A 22,000-nucleotide genomic window follows, 5' to 3' on the forward strand; every position below is an offset into this window, starting at 1 on the left:
AACATCTAACTGGAATAATTGAAATAATATGACAAGATGAAATGAATATTGTATAAGGTTGTAACGCCTAAAGCGCTTTAATATCCTACCTGGCAAGGGTTGTTGGTTGTTGAGGGAGGGGGAGGAGAGAGATCGTAAGAACCAAAGTGAATGACTTGACGCATACTTGGAATGATAGATTCCAGAAATAACGAAAAAAGTTCTGATCAAACTATTCAACCTATTTTAAAAGCAAACAGTACAAAATTCATAAGAATGTATCGCCCTCAAAATGACTACCTGCAAATTTTCATTTTCAAATTTAAAATATACATCTTGTACCTACCATAGTTTTCTTATAAATAATAAAACAAGTGTTCTACTTTCACAATGAGTATGAACTATTTATATATGAGTATATATAGTTTACAAATAAATTTTCAAAACTAAAACTGTTACAAATTAGAAACAAAAACAGAAACGTAAATTTCGTATCAAAAACCATTCAGCAGATACATTTTGTTTTTGTACCATGTTTAGCCTTATTTAATATTTAAATATAAACAATTTTCATGCTGAGAGCAAAAACATGTAATGAAGTAAGTTTCAGTGATGTTTTGACCTATTTGCTGTGTTGGAGAAACCTGTCAGTCGAAGGGCTGGAAAAAATGATTTCAAACTGTCTGTCTGTCTGTCCCAGCGACTAAAGAATACCATGTGATATTTCTTGATTTATAATCTGTCCGCGCGACATCCCGAGAACGAATTAACCTATAAATATAAAACTCTACATAAAGCTTCATATAGATATCAGAAAATGACATGTCACAACATGCGATTTGGATATGCATTAGCGAACATTGGTATTATACGTAACCTGATGAGAACGATAAATTGCGCGATAAACAAACTGAATACAATCATATAACATACTAACACAAGAAATGAGCTGTAGACTTGACGTTGTGCATGAAACCTTAGCGAAACGTGTTACGCGGCACGTGGCGGAGTGTGGCGTACTCCTTGTAAAATAGAATTGAATAATTAATAGAACTGAGCAACTTGCATTCTTGCATATTTTTCTGGAGTTGCCCAGGTGGCTCTCTCCTGAACAATATTAAAAGGAATACTGGTCTGTGCCCTCTTCTGAAAGATGACTTGATTACCAATTGTGACCTATAAGAGTCGCCAATACGAAGGCAATAACTCAGGGATGGCTGCAGGAGGGTGGCGGAGACACCGGAGAGTCGGCAAGGGGATAGTCTTCAGACACTTTGGCATCTCAATATGGTAGAGACAAACCGTATAGCACTTCACTTAAAGGTCAGCTGTAGAGAAACGACCTTGATGTTTACCCCTAAGAACGATTTTCAACCTCAATTTTACGCCCTCATTTTTGATCATATAATTATGAAATAATTGCACAATTATACAAGTATCACACATATCAATGAGGATGATAATTTTCCTACTCAACGTTAATCCATCTTAAAAATTCAGATGAGCAAACTCAGTATTATTTTTTTAATAAAAAGAAAACAATAAGAGAAGAATAACAGAGATGGGTAAGCGGACAAATCACAACTGTTGTTGCCCTTGAGGAAAGGACACGATTAAAACTGTGATTGCTAAAACTGAAACTGAGAGAAGTTTTTAAATGAAACGTCATCACGCCATGCCAGCTGTTCAGCACACGACTCAGCAAAACTATCGGTAATTAATTACTGTAATTACGGCAGCTTGACGTCACAAACTAATACTCGTGAACTTTGAACAAGTGATATCCTTCTACATTGTAATACAACACACTGTTTACATTTCAAGTGAACATGAAAGTATTTCTTGCATACAATCGGTGATATATTTGCTCACCAACAGTCTAATTTGAATATTTAAAAACGGCTTTATAAAAACGACCTTTGGTTTGACCCCATTAAAACACTTATACGGTTTTATTTTTTAGAATTATTGGATGTATCATTTTAAAGATATAATCAATATGCATCCAAACGCTATACACACATTTTCTTTAAAAATGTAGGCTATACTTTTTTGCATATAAAGGACAAAGCACTAAACATTTGGACATTTTAGTATTTTCTAAAACATATCACATTTTAGAAAAATAAAACAAAAACTAAAATGAGATTGTGTATCCATATCTTTAAAATTAACCTACGATTATAAAAAATAAGGCTGTAAACATATTTGAATTTAACATTGCCTTTTTTGGGCTATAATCCGGTACAGCCAGCTTTTAACGTAAACCATTTCATACTTTATACGACATCTACATAAAGATGGGCAATTATGTTAGTGTACCTACTAAAACTAAAAAAAATATTTTTAAGTTGAAATATTTTGCGGACATTGACATTTTACAAAGATATTACTGAGCGGTTATGAGTTCAATATTTACGACAGTTTCCAATTTGTTTACTCTTTTTCTTTTCTATCATGTAAGACAATAACAATTTTCTAAACAGGAGCTGAGCTAATTTTCGGTACATTTTAATTGATCTCCTAACTTCAGATAAATTATTGGCTGAGAGTTAGTATAGCCTATCACTCGAAGAGCTTTACCTATAGACGTCACAATTTACATGAAGGTCATTCCTATTTAGGCAACATCCGAGTTCCATGATGCGTGTCACTCTATGGGATTTGGCTGAGCGTTAGTGAGTATTTTTTAAATGGTCTTGTGTGTACTGATGATAGAAACATCATCATAGGAAATTCGCAAAATAAATACATTTTTAAACAAACAGAACAGCAATATGACGTTTTAAACATGTAATATATCACCGTGTGAAATGAGGTTTACGCAGATTAACTAACCGTAGGCTCATTTGTGATAAGAATGAGATCAATGATAGGTGAATGTCATTGAAACCTATCACTTAGTAGGCTGGACAAATTGCTCTTGTGTCTGCTGAGCCGGAAAAAGTCCTTTTTGTATGATTGTACGGAGTGTCTGTAGGACATTCGAGAATTAAATTAATTGTAAACTTCAAAATTTTCATGCTACTTCCGTGAAGTCGGTTTACGCGACATGTACTGTGTGGCGAACCACCTTGTTATACTGGGTTTGTAAAATGCCTGGAAACACCTTAATTATTTGTGACATACTGTATGACTGAGGTGTCACATATGTCAACATATATTTCATTTCCCAAGATTTCAATTTTATTAAGCAATATTTTATTAAAATACATGTAATTTTCTTAAACTACATTTAATTTTAAAATCTGAATCTATGAATCATCACCAAATCTGCCATTCACTGGAAATATTGTTAAAAATCACATTTTTATTATAATCCATACCTACTTCGTAAACTAAAAACCCCCCCCCCCCCCCACCCCCCCCCCCCCCCACCCCCCCCCCCCCCCACCCCCCCCCCCCCCCACCCCCCCCCCCCCCCACCCCCCCCCCCCCCCACCCCAAACGTTGTGTTATATCATTTGTAACCATTACGATGGCGAATGTACGAAATCCAGTTATTCTGTTGAACCTTCCATCGTCAACAACAAACTTTAAACCAGGAACAAAACAATTATGTTTACTAAGGTTAGTTTTTAATAATCTTGAATAAATATAAATTTCATTATATGTGTATTCTAGAGTGACTACTATTTTAAGTTGAGTATTGTTCAATGGTGGCTTGAAACATAATAAAAATAAAATTTTAAACTTGAATTGTGAATTCCATTTAGTGTTGGAAGATAAGTAGCAATATTATATCCCTTTGCACAGTGCATTTTTAGATCCGATCAGATTTTAGATCCCTGGAAACTAAGTATTGTTTACACTGTGGTGGTTTCGACAGCGATACTGTTTCAGTGAAAATGTACCCGACCGCTTCTCCCAAGTATTCACCCTTATAATGCCGTATTTCCCACGGTGGTAGAAATCCCTGGGAATTTGACCCAAGCAATACCACACGTCCTAGTTGTATAAACCGCGGGGAAGAGGTTAGATTTTAGTGCATTTACTGGAACAAAGGATCCTGAGAGAGCGCCTCATACGAATGGATTTTTAACTAACATAAAAAAGTAACCTAGTTTATCAATTGATAATATCAACTTTGTAATTTCCTTGATTTAAACATTTTTTTAATCCTACAAAAACGCGAACATTACAGATTTTTTCTATAACTGCCGGCCTAACAATGCCGAGTTTACCGCGATTATGATACAATGGCTCGGTGGCGTGTGGCACAGACTTGTTGCTAGCCCAGGTCGACAGTCTACACGCGACCCAGGATCGATCTGTGTGGCGCCTACACCTTGGCTTCAGTCCTAGTCCGACCGAGTCCCATGGACCTGGCGACCGCTGTGCCTTCGTGCTTCCACCGCTGCCTCACCCCCGGGCCTCGGCGTGCACCGAACCCTGATCCCCCACAACACCAGGTAACTCGGAAGTTCCTCAGGGTACACTCTTGGGCTCGATGTTATTCTCCGTCAGCACTTTTCACCTGTGTTTTTGTTTTAATTCAGAATATGAATGTATGTTCACTTAAAACTGAATAAATAAAATATGTTAGACCTAGTAAAGGTTGTATAACTTCAAGTACCTATATAATTATAGAAGCCTGTAAAGGATTTTGTATTGAGGATTATATGCTAGCGTACTTTTAAAATTAAGAACTCATTAGCATTGTTCTCACCTCCTAAGTAAATATTTTATGCCGTAAAACGGGCATTCAACGTTCCCTTTCATGTAAATATACACACACGTTCCTTCTTCTGTTATTGAGATGAACTATTTAAACCCACCCCTTGTCGATTTGTTCCATGCCATGTACCGTAACCTCCTGCAGGGGCCGGAAGACGTCTGGTATCGCTGGAGTGATGGAAAGCTTGTCGGGCCCTGGGGAAACAAGCCCGCGTTCTACGATTGTGTTCTGAATCATTTAGTCACACTCGGCCAACGCAATTTACAAAAAATACGCCACGAATACGAAAGAAAAGTCTATCTCTGTGGGGTGCGTTAGTTGATTTTTGTGAAAACACGACTATGTCAAATATTAAATTCTTAAATATTTTGAATGAAAACCGTCCAAATTTTAGCACATAAATTAATTTACTAATTTCTTAAAATTTCATTTCTTAATTATTAACTCACGTTATTTTAAAATGCCTTTCGAAAATGAAAAATTTGCCTACAGAGCAAATTATTAAATCACCAGTAAACATAAAATTCCGCAAGTAAATATATTTCATGATGCTTTGCTATCTATCATCAGATTTCACCCTTCTGGCCTTAAAAAAACTCAATAAAAGTTTTAAAATTCTGAAAATACCGGGATTTGCTCAAATAATTTGTGAATATTATTTTACGATGTGTATTTACTTAATTTTAAGGAATTACTGCCATTTATTGCTATTAATTTCATGATTGATCGGATGTTTTTTTTTTCTCACATTAAAAAGAATTCACTTCGTGAGACTTTAGTCATGTTTTAATGTTTTTGAAAAAATAATAGTGCTGAAGATTGGGAAGTATAGAATCAAACATTGCGTTTATACAGTGTTTTGCTACGATAGACCGTGGCAGTGGTGAATTAAAATATTTTATACGTTAATTCTATGAAGGTATCATGATTTTTTTTAAATATTTCAATATAAGCCAAACAATTTTAAAAATACATTGATGTTGCGTCATAGGTGTTCACTATTTATAAGATTACACTCTTGACCTTCTGAGCTCCCAACGCATTAAAATTAACGTAGGCATGCTAAGTTCGGAAGTGGTTCATGATGTGGTGATCACCAGTTGTCTTATGAGTACTGGAAACGTCGTTTAAAAACGGACTTCCCACGGCGCACCAGTTGTATTGTGACACACGCTGACAGTAGTGTTAGTCATAACATTATTAGATTACGAACAATGCACATGCACTATGTGTCCTAACGTGATCAGTACCTAAGTGCACACTGCCCTTTGATGCCCACACGGTGGTTTTGCAGCTCAATATGATTATTGGATAACGGATTTAAATTATCAGACCATATTGCATTCCCAGAATTGCCAGGTCAGGGTATTGAATCAAATTGGAGACTGGCAATTAATTGTGTATGTGTCCGATTTATGTTATCATTAATAAATTACTAATTTAGTATTCAATTTGTACAATAATCGAGTTATTGCATGGTTTCTGCTAACACTGTTATTCCAACTAAGCGTAGTGAACATTGTAATTTGAACCTTTTTAATCATCTTGTCACATTCAAACGTGTGGAAATATGTTGAATATTTTATTCAGCAATGAGAAAGGGCGTAGTTTATATACCCGTAATATAAATAAAACTGCTAATTTATCTTTTTATGTAGTGTTTTACCCTGCAATATTTTGGGTTATGGTTCAGCAATTATAAGTTAGAAAATGAATCAGTTGAATAAATAAGTGTTACATTAGAGTTTTGTGTATGTTAGTGGAATCGTACACTTTTAGGCGTCTGATCTTGCAGGTATGGGATGTGAGTTCAGTCCTGCTGATATCCTGTCATGAAGTAGTTATGACAGAAGCTCGCCTTTGAAATTCAACTTTCAACTTCTCTACTAACTTATAGGCCAAGTTTTGTAGGCAGTTACAGACCGAAAAATTTGATGTGGTCCTCGGCCCACCGATGCGCAGTAGCCTACTGGTCATGTGGAGTGGAGGGGAGTCGCGAGCTCAGTCTGTGAGCCTCCCCACCATCGCTCCCCCCCCTTGCCAGCCGTGGTTCCCCTCTCGCGCATCTTCAAGACCACATGGAATCTCTCGGCCTGTAAAACGATAACCAAAGTAGTTGTAATTTCTCATAGACGATATTCCTTGTCGAGATTGAACAGATTGTTTTGCTTTCCACTCCAAACGATAACTAAAGTATATTCGTTCAAGCTTGTAAATTAATTATGAGCACGCTTATAATGCACTAGGTAAATTGTTGCCTAGTGAGCGGTTTACCATTATTAGGAATCACGTGTATAGAGTCAAGATATATTATTGTTTGCTAAAAAATTCAAATTTTTAAATATTGTATGACTTTGCTTTAATACTGCTAATGTCAATGAACAAACAATGGAAAACCATTAACCAACCACATTTATACCGCCTTAAAAACTACTATCAAAAAAATGTTAGGCTGGCCTTTTCATAAAATTGTTAATATTTTTTGTTTCTCAGCGACGAGCGATAATATTTTCAAGAAAACGTGTTTTCATGTTACGATTCAAACATCTTTAAATTTTCAGTTTATTTTGCAGTATGCGTTCTTTCCCCGTCAGAAAAATAAGCCACGTAAGTACAGCGTGTTATTATATCAGCAATGTATTACAAAACACATGGAAATTTAGCAAAATGCCTGTCCCACCCAATGTAAGCTGAATAAGAGGCTAGTATATCGAGGTTGTGTAGGGGACATCAATGTCATAAACTAATATAGGTTGATTTAATTTCTTTTGATTCTTTAGTCTTTTTTTAGAAAACGATATTAAATACATTAGTACGTTAAGAAATTTTTCCTACTGTTTAAATATTTTTATGAGAATGTCCTGCAAATGTAAAGAATTATAGGGTAAATGGAAAATGCACTTTCTCGACTTTTGGTACACTTTCCCCAAAACTATTAGGCCAAATTCTATATTGTTTTCTCTAAGTGCCTAACGTAACATTAATACAGAGTTGGTGAGCTGTATGCGGAATAATAAATTATTTAAAAAGTCAAATATCAAAACAAATTTAATTTTTGTGTAAGCTTGTAAAACAAAATTAGAAATAGTAAATTAGAAACGAAAAAATTCCAAAATTTGCGAACATGTAATGGAAAATTGCCCGCTCAGGAAGAATGCTGCAATAAATAATCTCATCGTGCAATGGCACAGGGCTATTCCCTAAGTCTCGAGCCGGACGAATTAGCTGTTATCAGCGCAGTGCGGGTGTTATCAGTCTACATTAGGCAGGCCGCGGGACAAGACATGGTGTGGCTGTGCATGTGTGTGGCGTGGAGCGGAGCATGTACGCGTCGCCAGTCTTTCAAGGCCAGAGCGGGTCGAAACATGAAGGTAGGCACGTTCTTGTTAGGAATACATAACCGATAAGGCTCGTGCTGAGACGGTTTATTAGTGAGTTAACGTTACGACTCAGCACGGTGGTCTGGATAAGCAAGACCATTGGCACACGAAACCCAGGGGGCACGAAATACGTGTCACCAAGCGAGTAATGGTTCATTATAGCGCAGTTAAAATAACAATATGACTTGTACGCTCCGTCTAAAATGTTAATTATCAAAAGGAGTGATAATTAGTTTTCGTCAATGTTATCAAAACCACAGAAAACAAACAAATGTGAAGTTAGTAATAACTGCTCAACATTGTTTGCCATTTAAAAAAGATCGATGTTTATTAATAAATTACGATCGCGGGAAACAATTCTTCGAAAAATGCCGGAAACGAGCTTATCGTCCCTTGTCTCTGGACCGTAGCCTACTAATTAATACTGCTAAACCACTGGATAGAATGTAGTATAATGTGAAATTTATTTTACATTGCGGTATCCTTCAAAACTCTAAACTGTGGATAATGTATTTTCCTAACTGTCGTGTTAATTTAAAGATTGCACGGTACTGTTAGGTGTGTGTATGTTTGTTTACATTTTCTATACGTTAGCTGTACATGTTGAAATAGGAACGTTAGCTTTTTAGTTAAAATTTAATTTAAATTACGCAACTTTTATTCTCTTTCTCTTCCAACCAACCTAATAATTATTCCTTGCTGTGGTCTTACTTCCCTTGCCTATCAAACATCCCTCTAACGCATGCCCAAAGTCTACGTAAGGTGATGACGTTTTAACCTCGCGGATTACCTGTGGGATCGATTCCCCATTGCAGTAGCTTAATACTGCACTACATGTTTAGTATACGTTTATAGGCTTACAGTGAATACGCCTCTAAATCCTGTTATAATCAGCTTTGTATAACAAACCGGGGATCATTATACACCGACATCCTGTTATAAAATATTATGTTGTCATTTTATATGTGCTGTCTGTGTTCATCTGATGGCAGTAAAAACATTCATCACGAAATTGGAAAAGAAGAAAAATAAGATTTACGTTTGCGTTGTAAAACTTATTGTTAAACTTTAGCGGAGCCTAATCTTCGTGGGGCTGGAAAAATTCCATTTATATCTGTCTATCTGTCTGTCTGTCCATATGATATCTCGAAAACGAACTGACCTTTATCGTTCTGTATGAGGAACACTGATAACTATGATGATGCATGTCATTACATGGGATTTGGCTGAGCGTTAGCGAATTTTTGTTACATTGCCCTTATGGCTGACCATGATGGCAACGAGAAAACTCAATACACATATAAGAGATTCAAACTTGTGACAGTAACTAAGACATATAGCCTACCAATTCCAATACGTACAACATCATTGTACAGTGACTTGATGTGTAGAAGTTTATTATTTGAACCCTGATGTGAAACCCAATTTAATGAACAAAATCGGAATGTATTATTAAGTGGCAAGGTATGCCGAGAAAGATTTCAAACATAGACTTAAAATTTTCCACAATTCTTAGAATTTTATTTCTACAAGAATGAGTTCTATGAGGCGTCATTTTCATTTTCGTGTCAATTTCTGTTTCGTATGATTGTCTTTCTGTAAATTTGTCTCCACTACATCTCGAGAATGAAATCAGCTAGATTTGAAATTTTGTGTGTGACATCCTACCTTGTAATGACAAAATTCAGTTATGAAATTTTATAATTAAATACAACCCTACAGATCATGAGTCAAACTTATATAAACCGAAAATGAACACTTGTACAGGCCCTTATGTGTGGGCCTAACGTTGTATTCAGATTTCAAGTATTTAAAGTAAAATGTTTACTCTCTGATTGAATCTGAAGAAAATATTGTGTTATTTGTTACTATTGTTCTCCTAATAACACAAGTTCGTCAAGTTTTGTTTTTCTAGTTTATTCGCAAGCAATATTGTTATAGAAGTTGAATAGAATAGATCCATTACTTTTTTTTAATTGTTAACGGATATGCAATTTTTTTTTTAATTAGAAGCGACGATAGACTAGCGACTAGGTGGTGACGGCGTAAGTGACGGCGTAACGTGTACAAACTTGTGGGCAACAACAGAAGATCACGTACCAGTTAGGACTTTGAGTGTAAACATTTCCGTGTTGATTGTTTGTGTCGGTTTGTAGAAAACGCGCTCATCTAGTTCCCCGCTCTCATTGTGAGTAATCTCAGACAGAGCATTGTTTAGTTTGTGCCATCTCATAATCTCGTAGTTATGCTGATTGTCTTATCTTTTCTGGCCGTTGTTGACTCATGTCGGCGGAATTCAGAACTGCGTTGCTGTATTTGGTTCAGACTACAGGAAACCCTTATTTGTCTTGTTCTTGTACCTGTCTACATACTATTTGAGAGGAATTCAGGAAGTGCCGTTCCGTCAGGGATTGGGAGAATACATTTATAAAATTAAATAAAAAATATGAAGAATCTTGGAGCATTGGAAAAACGGTTTTAATTTAATATCACTGGTAATTTTTTTTTTTTTCATTTGTGAAGTGCCTGAAGACTGAATCATTCATCCCGAAAGGCCTTGCGCTATAATAAAATTAATATTGGACATTTTTTATTCATTTACCAGTGATGATAATAAATTAAATAATAATATAACATTTTTTAAATTGAAGAATGTTTATTTGTTTATTATACAGTATTCAACAAACAACTAATTATTTACATTTTGTTTATAATTGTTTGGTTTTTAAATTCATAAAGAATAGCCTATATTGATTGAAAACAATATATTCGACAGTATAGTAATTTCGTATAAGGAAGCTTATTTCTTTAGGTTTCTGTAATTGCCGCGATAACACAATAGCCCATGTCTGCCAAAAAACCGGTAGAGAATCTGTTAATAGCAACAGAAAAACTGCCTTTGGTACTTAAATGGATAAAATTTGATATAAAATAATTGAGAAGGTGACATTTTACTATTAGATTAAACTGTTTACTTCATCTGTGTAAAGTTCTTTGTATCTATGTGGTTAGTCAGAATTCTCTTTTTACTTATTTTGCATTTGATCAAGTTAAGTAGCAAACTTTTGTCTTGGACTATTTATCTTGTTATATTTTTTGTTGTTATGTCACTTTTTTTTAAATTCTCTGTTATGTTTGTAAACAGTCGTTTTTTTTAAACTAAATGAAATATTAGTAATTAGTAGCTAATAGTCAAGGCAAAAGTCAGTGAACATACGATATTAAACCTTTTATGATGTGTAAAGGGTTTATAACAAAAACTGATAAATCACATTAAAAACTAAGTACTTTAAACGTTATATTTATGTATTTTTTCATGACTTTGAATTCTAAAATATCCATCCAACAACCGTAACAAAACATTCTAATAAAACCTTCCAGCATTGTAATAAAACACTACCCTGCAACCACATCGTAACTTTTACACTTACACAGTTGAAAATATACACAATATTTCAGTTCACATGTGCAATATATGGTATAACAGTGTGTCAAATGAGCAAGGTATTTCATCTGTTTTCTAAATATATTTATTAGTTTTCATCTATCCTGAACCATTACAAAGAAAATAAAAACAATCGAGAGCAGCACTCTGTTTATGTTTATAAAATAATTTTAAATTAGACAAATAATATATATATATTCTAGCAGTTACCCGCGGCTTCGTACGCATTTACCTGTTGAAAACTCGGACAATATATTCATGTATTGTCCGAGTATGTCTATGACATGTATTGTCTATGACATAATAAACACTCCTGAGATAATTGATAGTCACTCAAAGCTATTCCAATCTCCTGATCCATTTTAGATTTAAGTTTAAAGAACAGTGTTTTAGGGTCCTGAAGTCGTAAAGTGAAACAGTTTTTATAAGATTCGTATTCCCTCCAACATTCCATGATAATTTATTGAAGTGCTCCGACGATTTCAGTAACAGTAAGAGTTAGCCTTTTTATCCCAATGACGAAAGTGTATCGTCCAACTAAAAAGTTGCTGCGGTCAATATGAGTCTGTTCTGGTCGTTTAAATTCACCTCCGGTCTAATCTATTTACAGTTCCATAATTGATTTATACTGTTGCACTAACCAAAACAATGGTCTCATATGTTGGTTTCGGAATTCAACTTAGATTAAATTTTGGTGATTAAGTGATTTTGATATTTTTACCGATCAATAAATATGTATAAGGGGTATGTGCTTCTAGTATAAGGACAAGAGTGTGTTATCCCCATTTGCTTTTCAATAACTACAGTAAAAATGCCAGACACAATGTTAAAAGAGCTAACCAGATTCGATTACTTTATGTGCAAACATTCAAGCTTTATTTAATGTAGTTTTTATAACAGCATATAAATAGCATTTCCATGGCATTAGACGGATTATTGATCATTGGCACAATTAAAATTTAAAATTAGATAATAACTTCGTCTTTGCAATCTGCATTATACTACTGATCAAGCAGTTTACAGTAATTTAATAGTTACTAAAATTTCAATGTAAACTAATGTTTCTGCCTCTTTGATGAACTTCAGCTGAAAGTGTTAACAGCTGAAAGTATCAGTTCACTTTGTATTACGTGTCGTAGCGCAATCTGCCGGATCCAATATAAAACACTCTAACATCAACAAAAGTTTATAAATAAAAAATTAATTAAATAAACTATTTAAATTGGACCAAATCATGAATCTAAACCATTCTCGAATCCCCTTCAACACACAGACAAAATTTTATCAAAATCGGTCCAGTCGTTTAGGAGTTCAGTCACATAGGCACAAACGATAGGTTTTGGTGTTATAAGCTTGATTCCAGCATCCCACTGATATATAAGGAAGACCAAACTCTGTATGTATCGGAATCCATGTAAAACTGAAAAAATATCTTTGTTGCAGTTGGTTATTAGACTGTTAATGAATGACACTTACTATGAATGAGTCAATGTTAGCTAGTTACATTCATTCTCCATTCATGTTGCCTATGTCATTTATAACAAATATTTTTATCACTAAAGCAAACTGGTGAGATAAAGAGAGCTCTTTTGTCAGAAATATTAAGAACCCCACTCCAGTGTGAATGGCCACATACTCATTGCTTTTATCTGATAAGCTGATGATGGGCTCTTTACTCACTGTCCTCCACTGGAGATAACAGTAGACTGGTGGACTGGGGAGTAGGCATATCACTTGGAATGAATGAGTTGAATAACACTTTCCTTGAACTTATCCAGTATATTTACTTAGTGCTTATTGAGAAAAGACTTGAAGTGAAATTCTGTGACAAGTAAAATAATGCCTGCTCACTTTGCCAGACAATCAGCTTAGTACACAAGCACATTTTCTCACTCTTCAGCTTCAAACACATAATGCTACTAACTCTTGCACTTTACTTGAAACATTGTATTGTTTTGTAGTACTAAAGCTTGAAAACTGAATTAGCTCAGCTTGATTGAGTGGGCCTAGAATGGGGTTAATTGAGTTAAGTATGTCTCAAAATAGGGTTTGTGTTGTGTAGTAATCCTTCAATGGGGTTATCTGGATTTAGTAAGCCCTAAACCTGTTAGTTTTATTTAGTAAACTCAAAAATGGAGTTTGCTTGGTTTAGTGTCCTAAATTATGTTAGTTTGGTTAAGTGAGCCTAGAATGGGGTTAATTAAATAAGGTACGTCTCAAAATGGGATTTGAGTGGTTCAGTAAGCCTTCAATGGGGTTACATTGAGTAAGGAAGCAACAAAATGTGGTTAGCTTTATTTAGTAAGCTTCAAACCGGGGTTTGCATGGTTTAGTAAGCTTTCAATAGGTTTACCATGATTTAGTAATCTCCAAGAATGGGGTTTGTGTGGGTTTAGTAAGCCTTAAATGGAGTCAAATCAAATCAAAGTGTTTATTTGTCAAGTAACAATATAAAACATTGCATGACAATTGTCAGTATAAGTACAATAAACAGCCAAAATAAGCATTAATTCCTAACGCCTTAACTTAAATGGTTTTGAACATAAATTAATAACCACTCACAGAGTAGAATTCCACAGAGTTAGTTTGGTTTAGTAAGTTTTGAAATAGGATCATCTTGGTTCATAAAACATGTAAGTATTAACATGCTACATCCTATATTAGCCAACATTATCATTTAACATGAGAAATACATATAAATTTTGAAGAGGTAACTATGAATGAACACTATGATGAGTGATTAAGGTGTAGTAGCCTCGCTTGTGGTAATCTAGAAAGTTTCTTTCCAATATCATTTATTAATAATAACACAACAACCAGTTGAAATCAAAATTTACTTTGAAACAAAATAGATAATAGATATAAATAAATTACTATAGGCCTATTAATTACCACTGTTACATTTAGTCACATAGTAATTTTTGTGATACAAATAATGGAGAAACCATTTAAGACATTACCTTTTTTTCTTAATTCAAATGTACTATTATGATACTAAATTTGATACTTTTTTATATAAACTATGATTCTATATCAATTCAGATTCCAATATGTAAAATGTTAATATTAATGTATTGTTTGGGGAGCTTTATTTTTAATGCAAAAAAAATAAAAAGTCAGCATAAAATGTTTTAAGTTCAGTGTTTTGTTTTAGCATTATTTGTTGATTTACAAATTTTAACTGTCTGTATTATGTGATTGAGACATCTATATAAATCTCAAATTACAACAATAAATTATGGATTCCATAACTCCATTTTTGGTTGTGCTTGAATGCAAAATATTAAGTATTATTTGTATATTCATATTAGTATTGTATTAGTGTTGTACTTTAAGTCCTTTCCTTTTATACATTTTTTTAACATCTCAGGTTTGAGGTTACAAATTAATATCAGCAACTTACAGTATTAGAATTTTGTACTAGTATATCTTTTTCTTTGTTATGTAATTTCTCGTAGGTTCAATGCTTCTGTATGAAACACTAAGAGTTTGTTAGAGTTAAATTGGGAAAAGTACCATAGTGTTGTATACAAAATTGTTCTGTATCTCTTTTGTAACTATTCTCCTAAATATTGTTTGTTTCTGTCAGCTGAAAGTAGGGCACTGCTACCCACAGATATAAAATGATGGAACCCAGAGTGGTGTTCCCAAACTTTGCCCATTCCGACAACTTCCAGCTCAAAACAGGTCAATTATTCTGGAACCCTGAGAGGCTATACAGTAGCTTGTAACTCCCATGTCGGGAGATAGCCAATAATTTCTTAACTTGAGATTGGATTTTCAGAAACACACTTTCCAGGGCCTTAATCAAGTTTAACCAAAGTTTCGGCAAAACTGCACTGAGTCAATCTTGTGACCTCTTTCTTTTTTATAAAATATTTATGATATCTTTTTCTATTATGATATTTGTAAATATTTTTCTAATCGTGGGCTTAAAAATTAGGACATTCTAGTAAACAATTTATAATGATACTTATGTATTGATCAATCATTTTAGAGTACAAATAACGTGTTTTAGAATTACGAGCTCGTATTAAGCTTTTATTTACAATAAGCAGTACAAAAAGCTGTAGTACTATTATAAAAATTGCTATAATAATTAATTAATGATAATAAATTTTTAAAATAAATTCATTTGATTAATTGATGGTTTGCTTTATAATAATTCAACAAACTTTGTCAACTTCAGATTTGACCAATGTCATTGAACACATCTACCTCCTGCTTAAATAAATTTAAAAGTCTTAAGGCTTTAAAAAATGAAAAATTATAGGTTTGGACTGTTATATCTGGGGACAAGAATAAACTATTGGTGGACACAAGTTGCTTCTAGGAACAAACAACGGAATCTTACTTCAAAGAACCTAACTGTTTATTGAACCATGAATAATGTTGTAAATAAACATAAGACCAGGTTTTTTCCTTCTGGAGGATGTAAGTGTATCAAATGAAAAAATTCTTCTAAGAATCGCTGTTGTTTATATATGAAAAGATTTTTGTCACTATACGTTAAAGTCTTTGTTTATTCATATTGCATCTTTCCAGTGTTTATCTCTGTTCCATATCAGGTTTTTCACAAACTTCTTATTATGTTCCAGGGTGACTCCCCGTTCGGCAAGTCAGAAGCCTATATTAAGTTGGAGCAACTGGGTGAGGGTTCCTATGCGACTGTTTTCAAAGGATACAGCAAGTAAGTGATGGGAATCTGCTTTACTATGTTAAGGATCCGATAGTGCATTCTTAAAATCACAACTCTTGATAGAAAGGTCCTAGAGATTGAAACTTGCAGCATAGTGTCCTCTCATGTCACTGATGACGATTCTCTGTGCAGCCTGACAAACCAAGTGGTGGCCTTAAAGGAGATAAGACTACAGGAGGAGGAGGGTGCTCCGTTCACCGCCATACGGGAGGCGTCCCTGCTCAAGGAGCTGAAACACTGCAACATAGTCACACTGCACGACATTGTACACACCAGGGAAACGCTCACATTTGTGTTCGAGTATGTTGTGAGTATCCGACCAAATCTTCTAATAGCTATAGAAGTACCTTCTTCTAATAGAAGTACCTGTGTATATTAAATTATCAAACAAACTAAAGTTTTTTTATGTTAAAAGAAAGTAAAATTCCAGTTAAGCAATAACTACTTCTAGAAATCCTGTATTAATGTACACATAATGCCAGTTTATGCTCGTTAAGTTTTTCAGCTTACATTACTAACATGGTGATGTACAGTACCATACAATTTTTAATGAATAAAATGAGTTGGTACTCTGCAGAAAGTGAACTTACATAATATGTAAGTTATATTATAAGTTTTGGAGACATACATTGTTGTTTGTCTTTTTTTGTTTATAGTCATTATTGTGAGGAATTTAAGAAACACCTTTTATTATAGTATTTGCAAGATGCAGTCATGTAACTACATTAAAGCCTTCCTGAATTAACTTTTTAACAATTAAAATAAAATTTAAAGGTTTAAGAGATGATCATTGGGGTATTTAAAGGCTGTTTGTTTAATATATTCGCGTTGAAAGAAAAAAGAACAATGGGATTGACAGATCAGGGAATATTTTATATTGGAATCCTTTATCTAAGTGGAGGAAAGGCAGAAATGTAGGTCTAAATAGTTTCCTTGTTTTTCTTGCCATAGTGATGTGACGGTTTTTATTTCTTCTGAGAGATATAAAGTAAAAACTTTAAACTTAATCCTAACAACTCTTCTGAGCCTCCCTTCTTTTTACCCAACAAATTTGTGGGTTTCTGGTCTCTGATCTTTGTACTCAGTATCCATAGACATCTTTCTTGTGTTGCACATAAAGCAGGACATTACAGCATTTGTGCTCCTAGGCTTATGTAGCCGACCGGCCGGTGTCATTAGTAGCATTTTTAGAATAACATCTAACTTGAGTATGGCTCTCATAAAACTTCAAGACATACTTGTTGGGTTGCCTTTCATTGTCATGCATATTCATGTAATTTATATTCCCCTATATAAGAGGACCCTGTATGGTTTATATAAGGAGTATTTTATTACCATGCACTATGATATGTTTTATATCATTTCATCGTCAGGAAATTCCTTTATAATTGACATGTGTTCTTCATGGATTCTAGGCTTTATTACCTTTCTGCTTAATAGATTTATTGTACTTAGCACAACTGTTGTTTTCACTTTCTTTCCCAGAGATAAACGTACAAGGTAATCTTCTTGTACCACTGTTCGACAGGAACTACTTCACTGATACTTACATATACTAACATCATAAATTTCTGAAGCTTCTTTACTTTTGTGCAGTGTAATGATTTTGGCCACCACATAAAAGCTGCATATGTTACCATGGGTTTTGTTATGGTCTCATTATGTCATCTTACTGTCCTATACTTTTTATTCTATTTGTCGAGAATGCTTCTGTGCTGATTTCACTATCTTGTATGTTTAAAAGACAGGAATAAAGGTAAAAGAAATTCCAGCTGTATATTTTTGGAATAGTCACAAGACTACTCCTTCTTAATTGTAAATATTATGTACACTCACCACCCATGCACGATAAACTAGACTTTTCAGCATGATTCACAATGGAAACTAATCTCAACATCAATAATTAATTCATTTCTGTAGTATGTAGGCAGAGCTGACTCCACCATATAATACACATTTTTGCAAGATGGACATTTGTAAATAGAAAAATATTTCTTCTTTATTTTAACTATTATATCAGTGAAAATACAACAAAACTATTTAGATTTGAAATATGTCTACTACTTAACTTTAAGTACCTATATTTTGTATTATTTTTCTATTTTATTCTTTTTTTATGATCTATTACATTAGATTAAAGAAAAGTTCAAACTAAATCAAACGTCACTTACATAAATATTCCATCTAGTTTCCAAAAAGCTGTTGACTAAAAATATATATCCCTCACCATCTTGTGGGAAAGCTTGCAAAATTACAACTTCTTAAAATCGGTGTCAAGGAATCTGTTGAACATCCCCCTAAATCTTTTTTTCTTTATTTATAAGTTAAGATGTAGTAAATATAGTAACATCTGTAGTAAATCAATTAAAATCACAAAACTCCACTCTAAGTGCACTCTTGTGTTTTTATGTTGTAGCACACAGATCTGTCACAGTACATGGAGCGACACCCAGGCGGCCTCCACTACGCCAACGTACGACTGTTCCTGTTCCAGCTACTGCGCGGACTGGCATACTGCCACCGACGGCGAGTGCTCCACCGCGATGTCAAGCCGCAGAACCTGCTTATCAGTGAGATGGGCGAGCTTAAGTTGGCCGACTTTGGTGAGTTGTGTGCACAATCATTTATTAACTACATAAGACATAATTGGAGAAAATAATCGTTATATATCAAAGGCGAAGACTTCACTCACTCATTCATCACTAACTCTTCCTGATATCTCAGAAAGTTGAAATTTGGAACACGCATACCACATGACTTTAATAGAAAACAAGCATTTTCATGAAGATTAACCACCCGTAGTGGATTGAAATGGAGTTGCAACCCCTAGAAGAACTATATTTTTCCCTAACTTCCTGATGTCCTACTACAATTAAATTTGACACATGTGTCTTATGCTCTCAGCAGACAAATTAAACATTTTTCAGGTCAGCCATCCATAGGGATTTAAATGGGGTTGCAACTCATGAAGAATTATATTTCGTTCTTCAACTTTCAGCTGTCTTAGAAAAATAAATTTTGACACGCATGTGCATTATTGATGCAACACGTTAAACTCTACTTGGCATGTGAAATATAATTTATTCAAAACCAGAAATGCTTCTTCATGCACTCTTCAAATAATAAGAGACAGTGGTAATTTTTTTAACATTTAACCTTTTAACAATGTACATTGAAGTAATATTTTCTTTAAACATTTCTACTTCCAATTCAAAATTATTACAGGCATCAATAATATTAAATTCTGCTTTGACTAAGATTATTACAGACTTAGTATTCCTCCACTCTGGCCTAAAATAGTTCAAGTCGGAGCTATTTATTCAAATATTATGGAATGTTGTATATTTTATTGAGAAATTTGTACATTTTATTAGTACTCACTGGTACAATCATGAGGTGGTACACGCTTTGGTATCTTTGAACTTGTACCTTCTCATGTTGTTATGTTGGTGTGTAGGGCTAGCCCGTGCCAAGTCTGTGCCGTCCCACACATACAGCCACGAGGTGGTGACACTTTGGTATCTTTGAACTTGTACCTTCTCATGTTGTTATGTTGGTGTGTAGGGCTAGCCCGTGCCAAGTCTGTGCCGTCCCACACATACAGCCACGAGGTGGTGACACTTTGGTATCTTTGAACTTGTACCTTCTCATGTTGTTATGTTGGTGTGTAGGGCTAGCCCGTGCCAAGTCTGTGCCGTCCCACACATACAGCCACGAGGTGGTGACACTTTGGTATCGGCCACCAGACGTGTTGCTAGGCTCCACCCACTACTCCTGCTCCCTCGACATGTGGGGTGTTGGCTGCATCTTCGTGGAAATGATCACTGGTGTTCCCACATTCCCTGGCGTGCGTGAAACTTATGACCAGCTCGACAAAATATTTAAGGTGAGTTCCTACAAATGATTTCGGTTTTCACATTTACTACACCTTTCTTGATTTTAGGTTGTACACTACATTTTTTTACCTAAAACCAAATCATCTGTATCCTGTCATTTAATGGTGTACACCTTGATTATGATGTGCTGTGGGAGATATTAGTGAGGCACTTGAATGCTAATATGATAAACAGAAACTTGTGAAGAAAATAATTGGCTGGGTATTAGTAAAACCCATCATTTGAGGGGCTGGAAAAATTTTATTTCTGTTTATTTACACATTATCTCGAGACCAATTTGACCTATTTTAATTTTACATGAACTTTCGTTTTGCAATTCACTGAGTTTGATGATAGTTTTATGAAATAATTCCATAAAATTTCACTGAGTATTAGGGAACATTTTTTCATGAGTCATATGGATAACTATGGTGGCAACGAGAAAATAGTACAATAAATACATTTTTAAACAAACTCAGGTACTTATAAGATATTTTAACATGTGGTTATTATTCATAGAGTAAAAGAAAATATACCAATATGGTGAGTGCACTGTTAGATTAGTTTATTGCCATACCTCATGTAAAGTTCATGAGGCAGTCCCCCAATTCTTGGCAGGGTACTGACCTTCTCAACGTCAGCAGTAAGTATGGACACAACCATGAGAATCCCTGAATTCTTTAATGTCACCTGCAGCTGTCACAAGGCAGAAAATCAACCATAATTTGCAAGCATGCTTGCAATATTATGACGCTGTAGATTATTTCTTGATGAGAACTTCCTAATGTTATCCAGTAATGGATGCTTTGTTTCAAAATACACACATTGTGCAATTTATAAATAAACAATTTGTTTTATCCTGATTAAAAGTACCTTTGCTCTACAGATCCTGGGTACGCCCTGCGAGGAGGACTGGGAAGGTGTCAGCCAATTGCCAGGATATAAACCTCACAAGCTGGGTTTCTACCGAGGACAGAAGCTAGGCCTCTCCTTCCCCCGACTGTATGACATCCTGGAGGGAGAGAGCATGGCCACTGCGCTACTTCAGGTCAGTCATCACCAGCATTGTATAACTCTCAGGCTGTCTGGATAAAAAATTTTATTTTAATCCATTGTCTTCTTGGTTAGTATATCCTGTATGTATTTTAATTGTAGATATTTTTGTTACTGTGGAACTAATAACTTTATTGTAGACGCAAATTGTATTTTTCACGAATTATCCGTTTTATAAACTTAAATCAAAATAAATATTGGAATATAATTTTACAATAAGAAAAACTGTCCTTTTAACCACTGCTTGGCATATATAAAACTAGTATTACTTAGGGATTCAACATTTTTAATCAACCTGATTTGGAGGTTTTCCCAGAGAGGACTGTGACTCATTTAAGACCGAAGTAAATTACCTAGTTTTTTTTTTTCTCTTAGGACAATAAGCTTATAAATTGCACTTAGTAAGAACCTTTGCGCTGCTTCCGGAGTGACAGGATATTCAGGATGGGTAAGGTTAAGGAGTAGGGGCCGCCTTCTATCGAGATCCATGAGGATGAATTAGGGCACTACATCTCAAAGTCATGTCTTCCCAGAAGAAGAAGAGGCGAGCTCTGAACCAGCCTCTCCAGTCAAAGCAGGCGGGGGTGGCATACCCTTGTTGAGGTTAGCAAAAACCTCTGATAGTTAGGGAACAAACCCCGCAAACTCCAAAAGTCATCTCCCATAGTAGACTAGACCTCTCAAATTGCCCGTGAACCCCAGAATCTCAACATCTGCGGTTAGTGATGTGCCGCTCCTGGACATCCATAAGGTTGCCCAGGTTTACGCCCAAAGTGACACATCGATTTTTGCTGTGCCCAGTGGTGGGTTCAACTGGAAGGTATAAACCAGCCAGAAAAATATGTCCCAGTTAGTTAATAACACCTTTCAGATCAGATGTCCTGAAAGTAG

The 22,000-nt window shown here is 34.8% G+C and overlaps 1 protein-coding gene across 3 annotated transcripts in view; it reads left to right on the forward strand.

The window, feature by feature from the left end:
• The first annotated feature begins 4,283 nt into the window (after positions 1-4,283).
• Positions 4,284-22,000, forward strand: part of LOC124353731 (cyclin-dependent kinase 14) — a 40,740-nt gene continuing 23,023 nt past the window's right edge. Inside the window, exons 1-6 of one of the 3 annotated variants that reach the window (XM_046803713.1) lie at positions 4,284-4,391; positions 16,081-16,172; positions 16,314-16,488; positions 18,598-18,784; positions 19,853-20,067; positions 20,943-21,104. In XM_046803713.1, coding sequence (XP_046659669.1) covers positions 4,299-4,391; positions 16,081-16,172; positions 16,314-16,488; positions 18,598-18,784; positions 19,853-20,067; positions 20,943-21,104 — 924 coding nt within the window. In that variant the 5' untranslated portion in view covers positions 4,284-4,298. Of the gene's footprint in view, positions 4,392-7,144; positions 7,265-7,824; positions 8,029-16,080; positions 16,173-16,313; positions 16,489-18,597; positions 18,785-19,852; positions 20,068-20,942; positions 21,105-22,000 lie in introns of those variants that run through there. The other 2 variants (XM_046803714.1, XM_046803712.1) reach the window with 2 other exon arrangements.

Source organism: Homalodisca vitripennis, chromosome 2, assembly GCF_021130785.1.
Source record: "Homalodisca vitripennis isolate AUS2020 chromosome 2, UT_GWSS_2.1, whole genome shotgun sequence".
NCBI classification, from domain to species: domain Eukaryota; kingdom Metazoa; phylum Arthropoda; class Insecta; order Hemiptera; family Cicadellidae; genus Homalodisca; species Homalodisca vitripennis.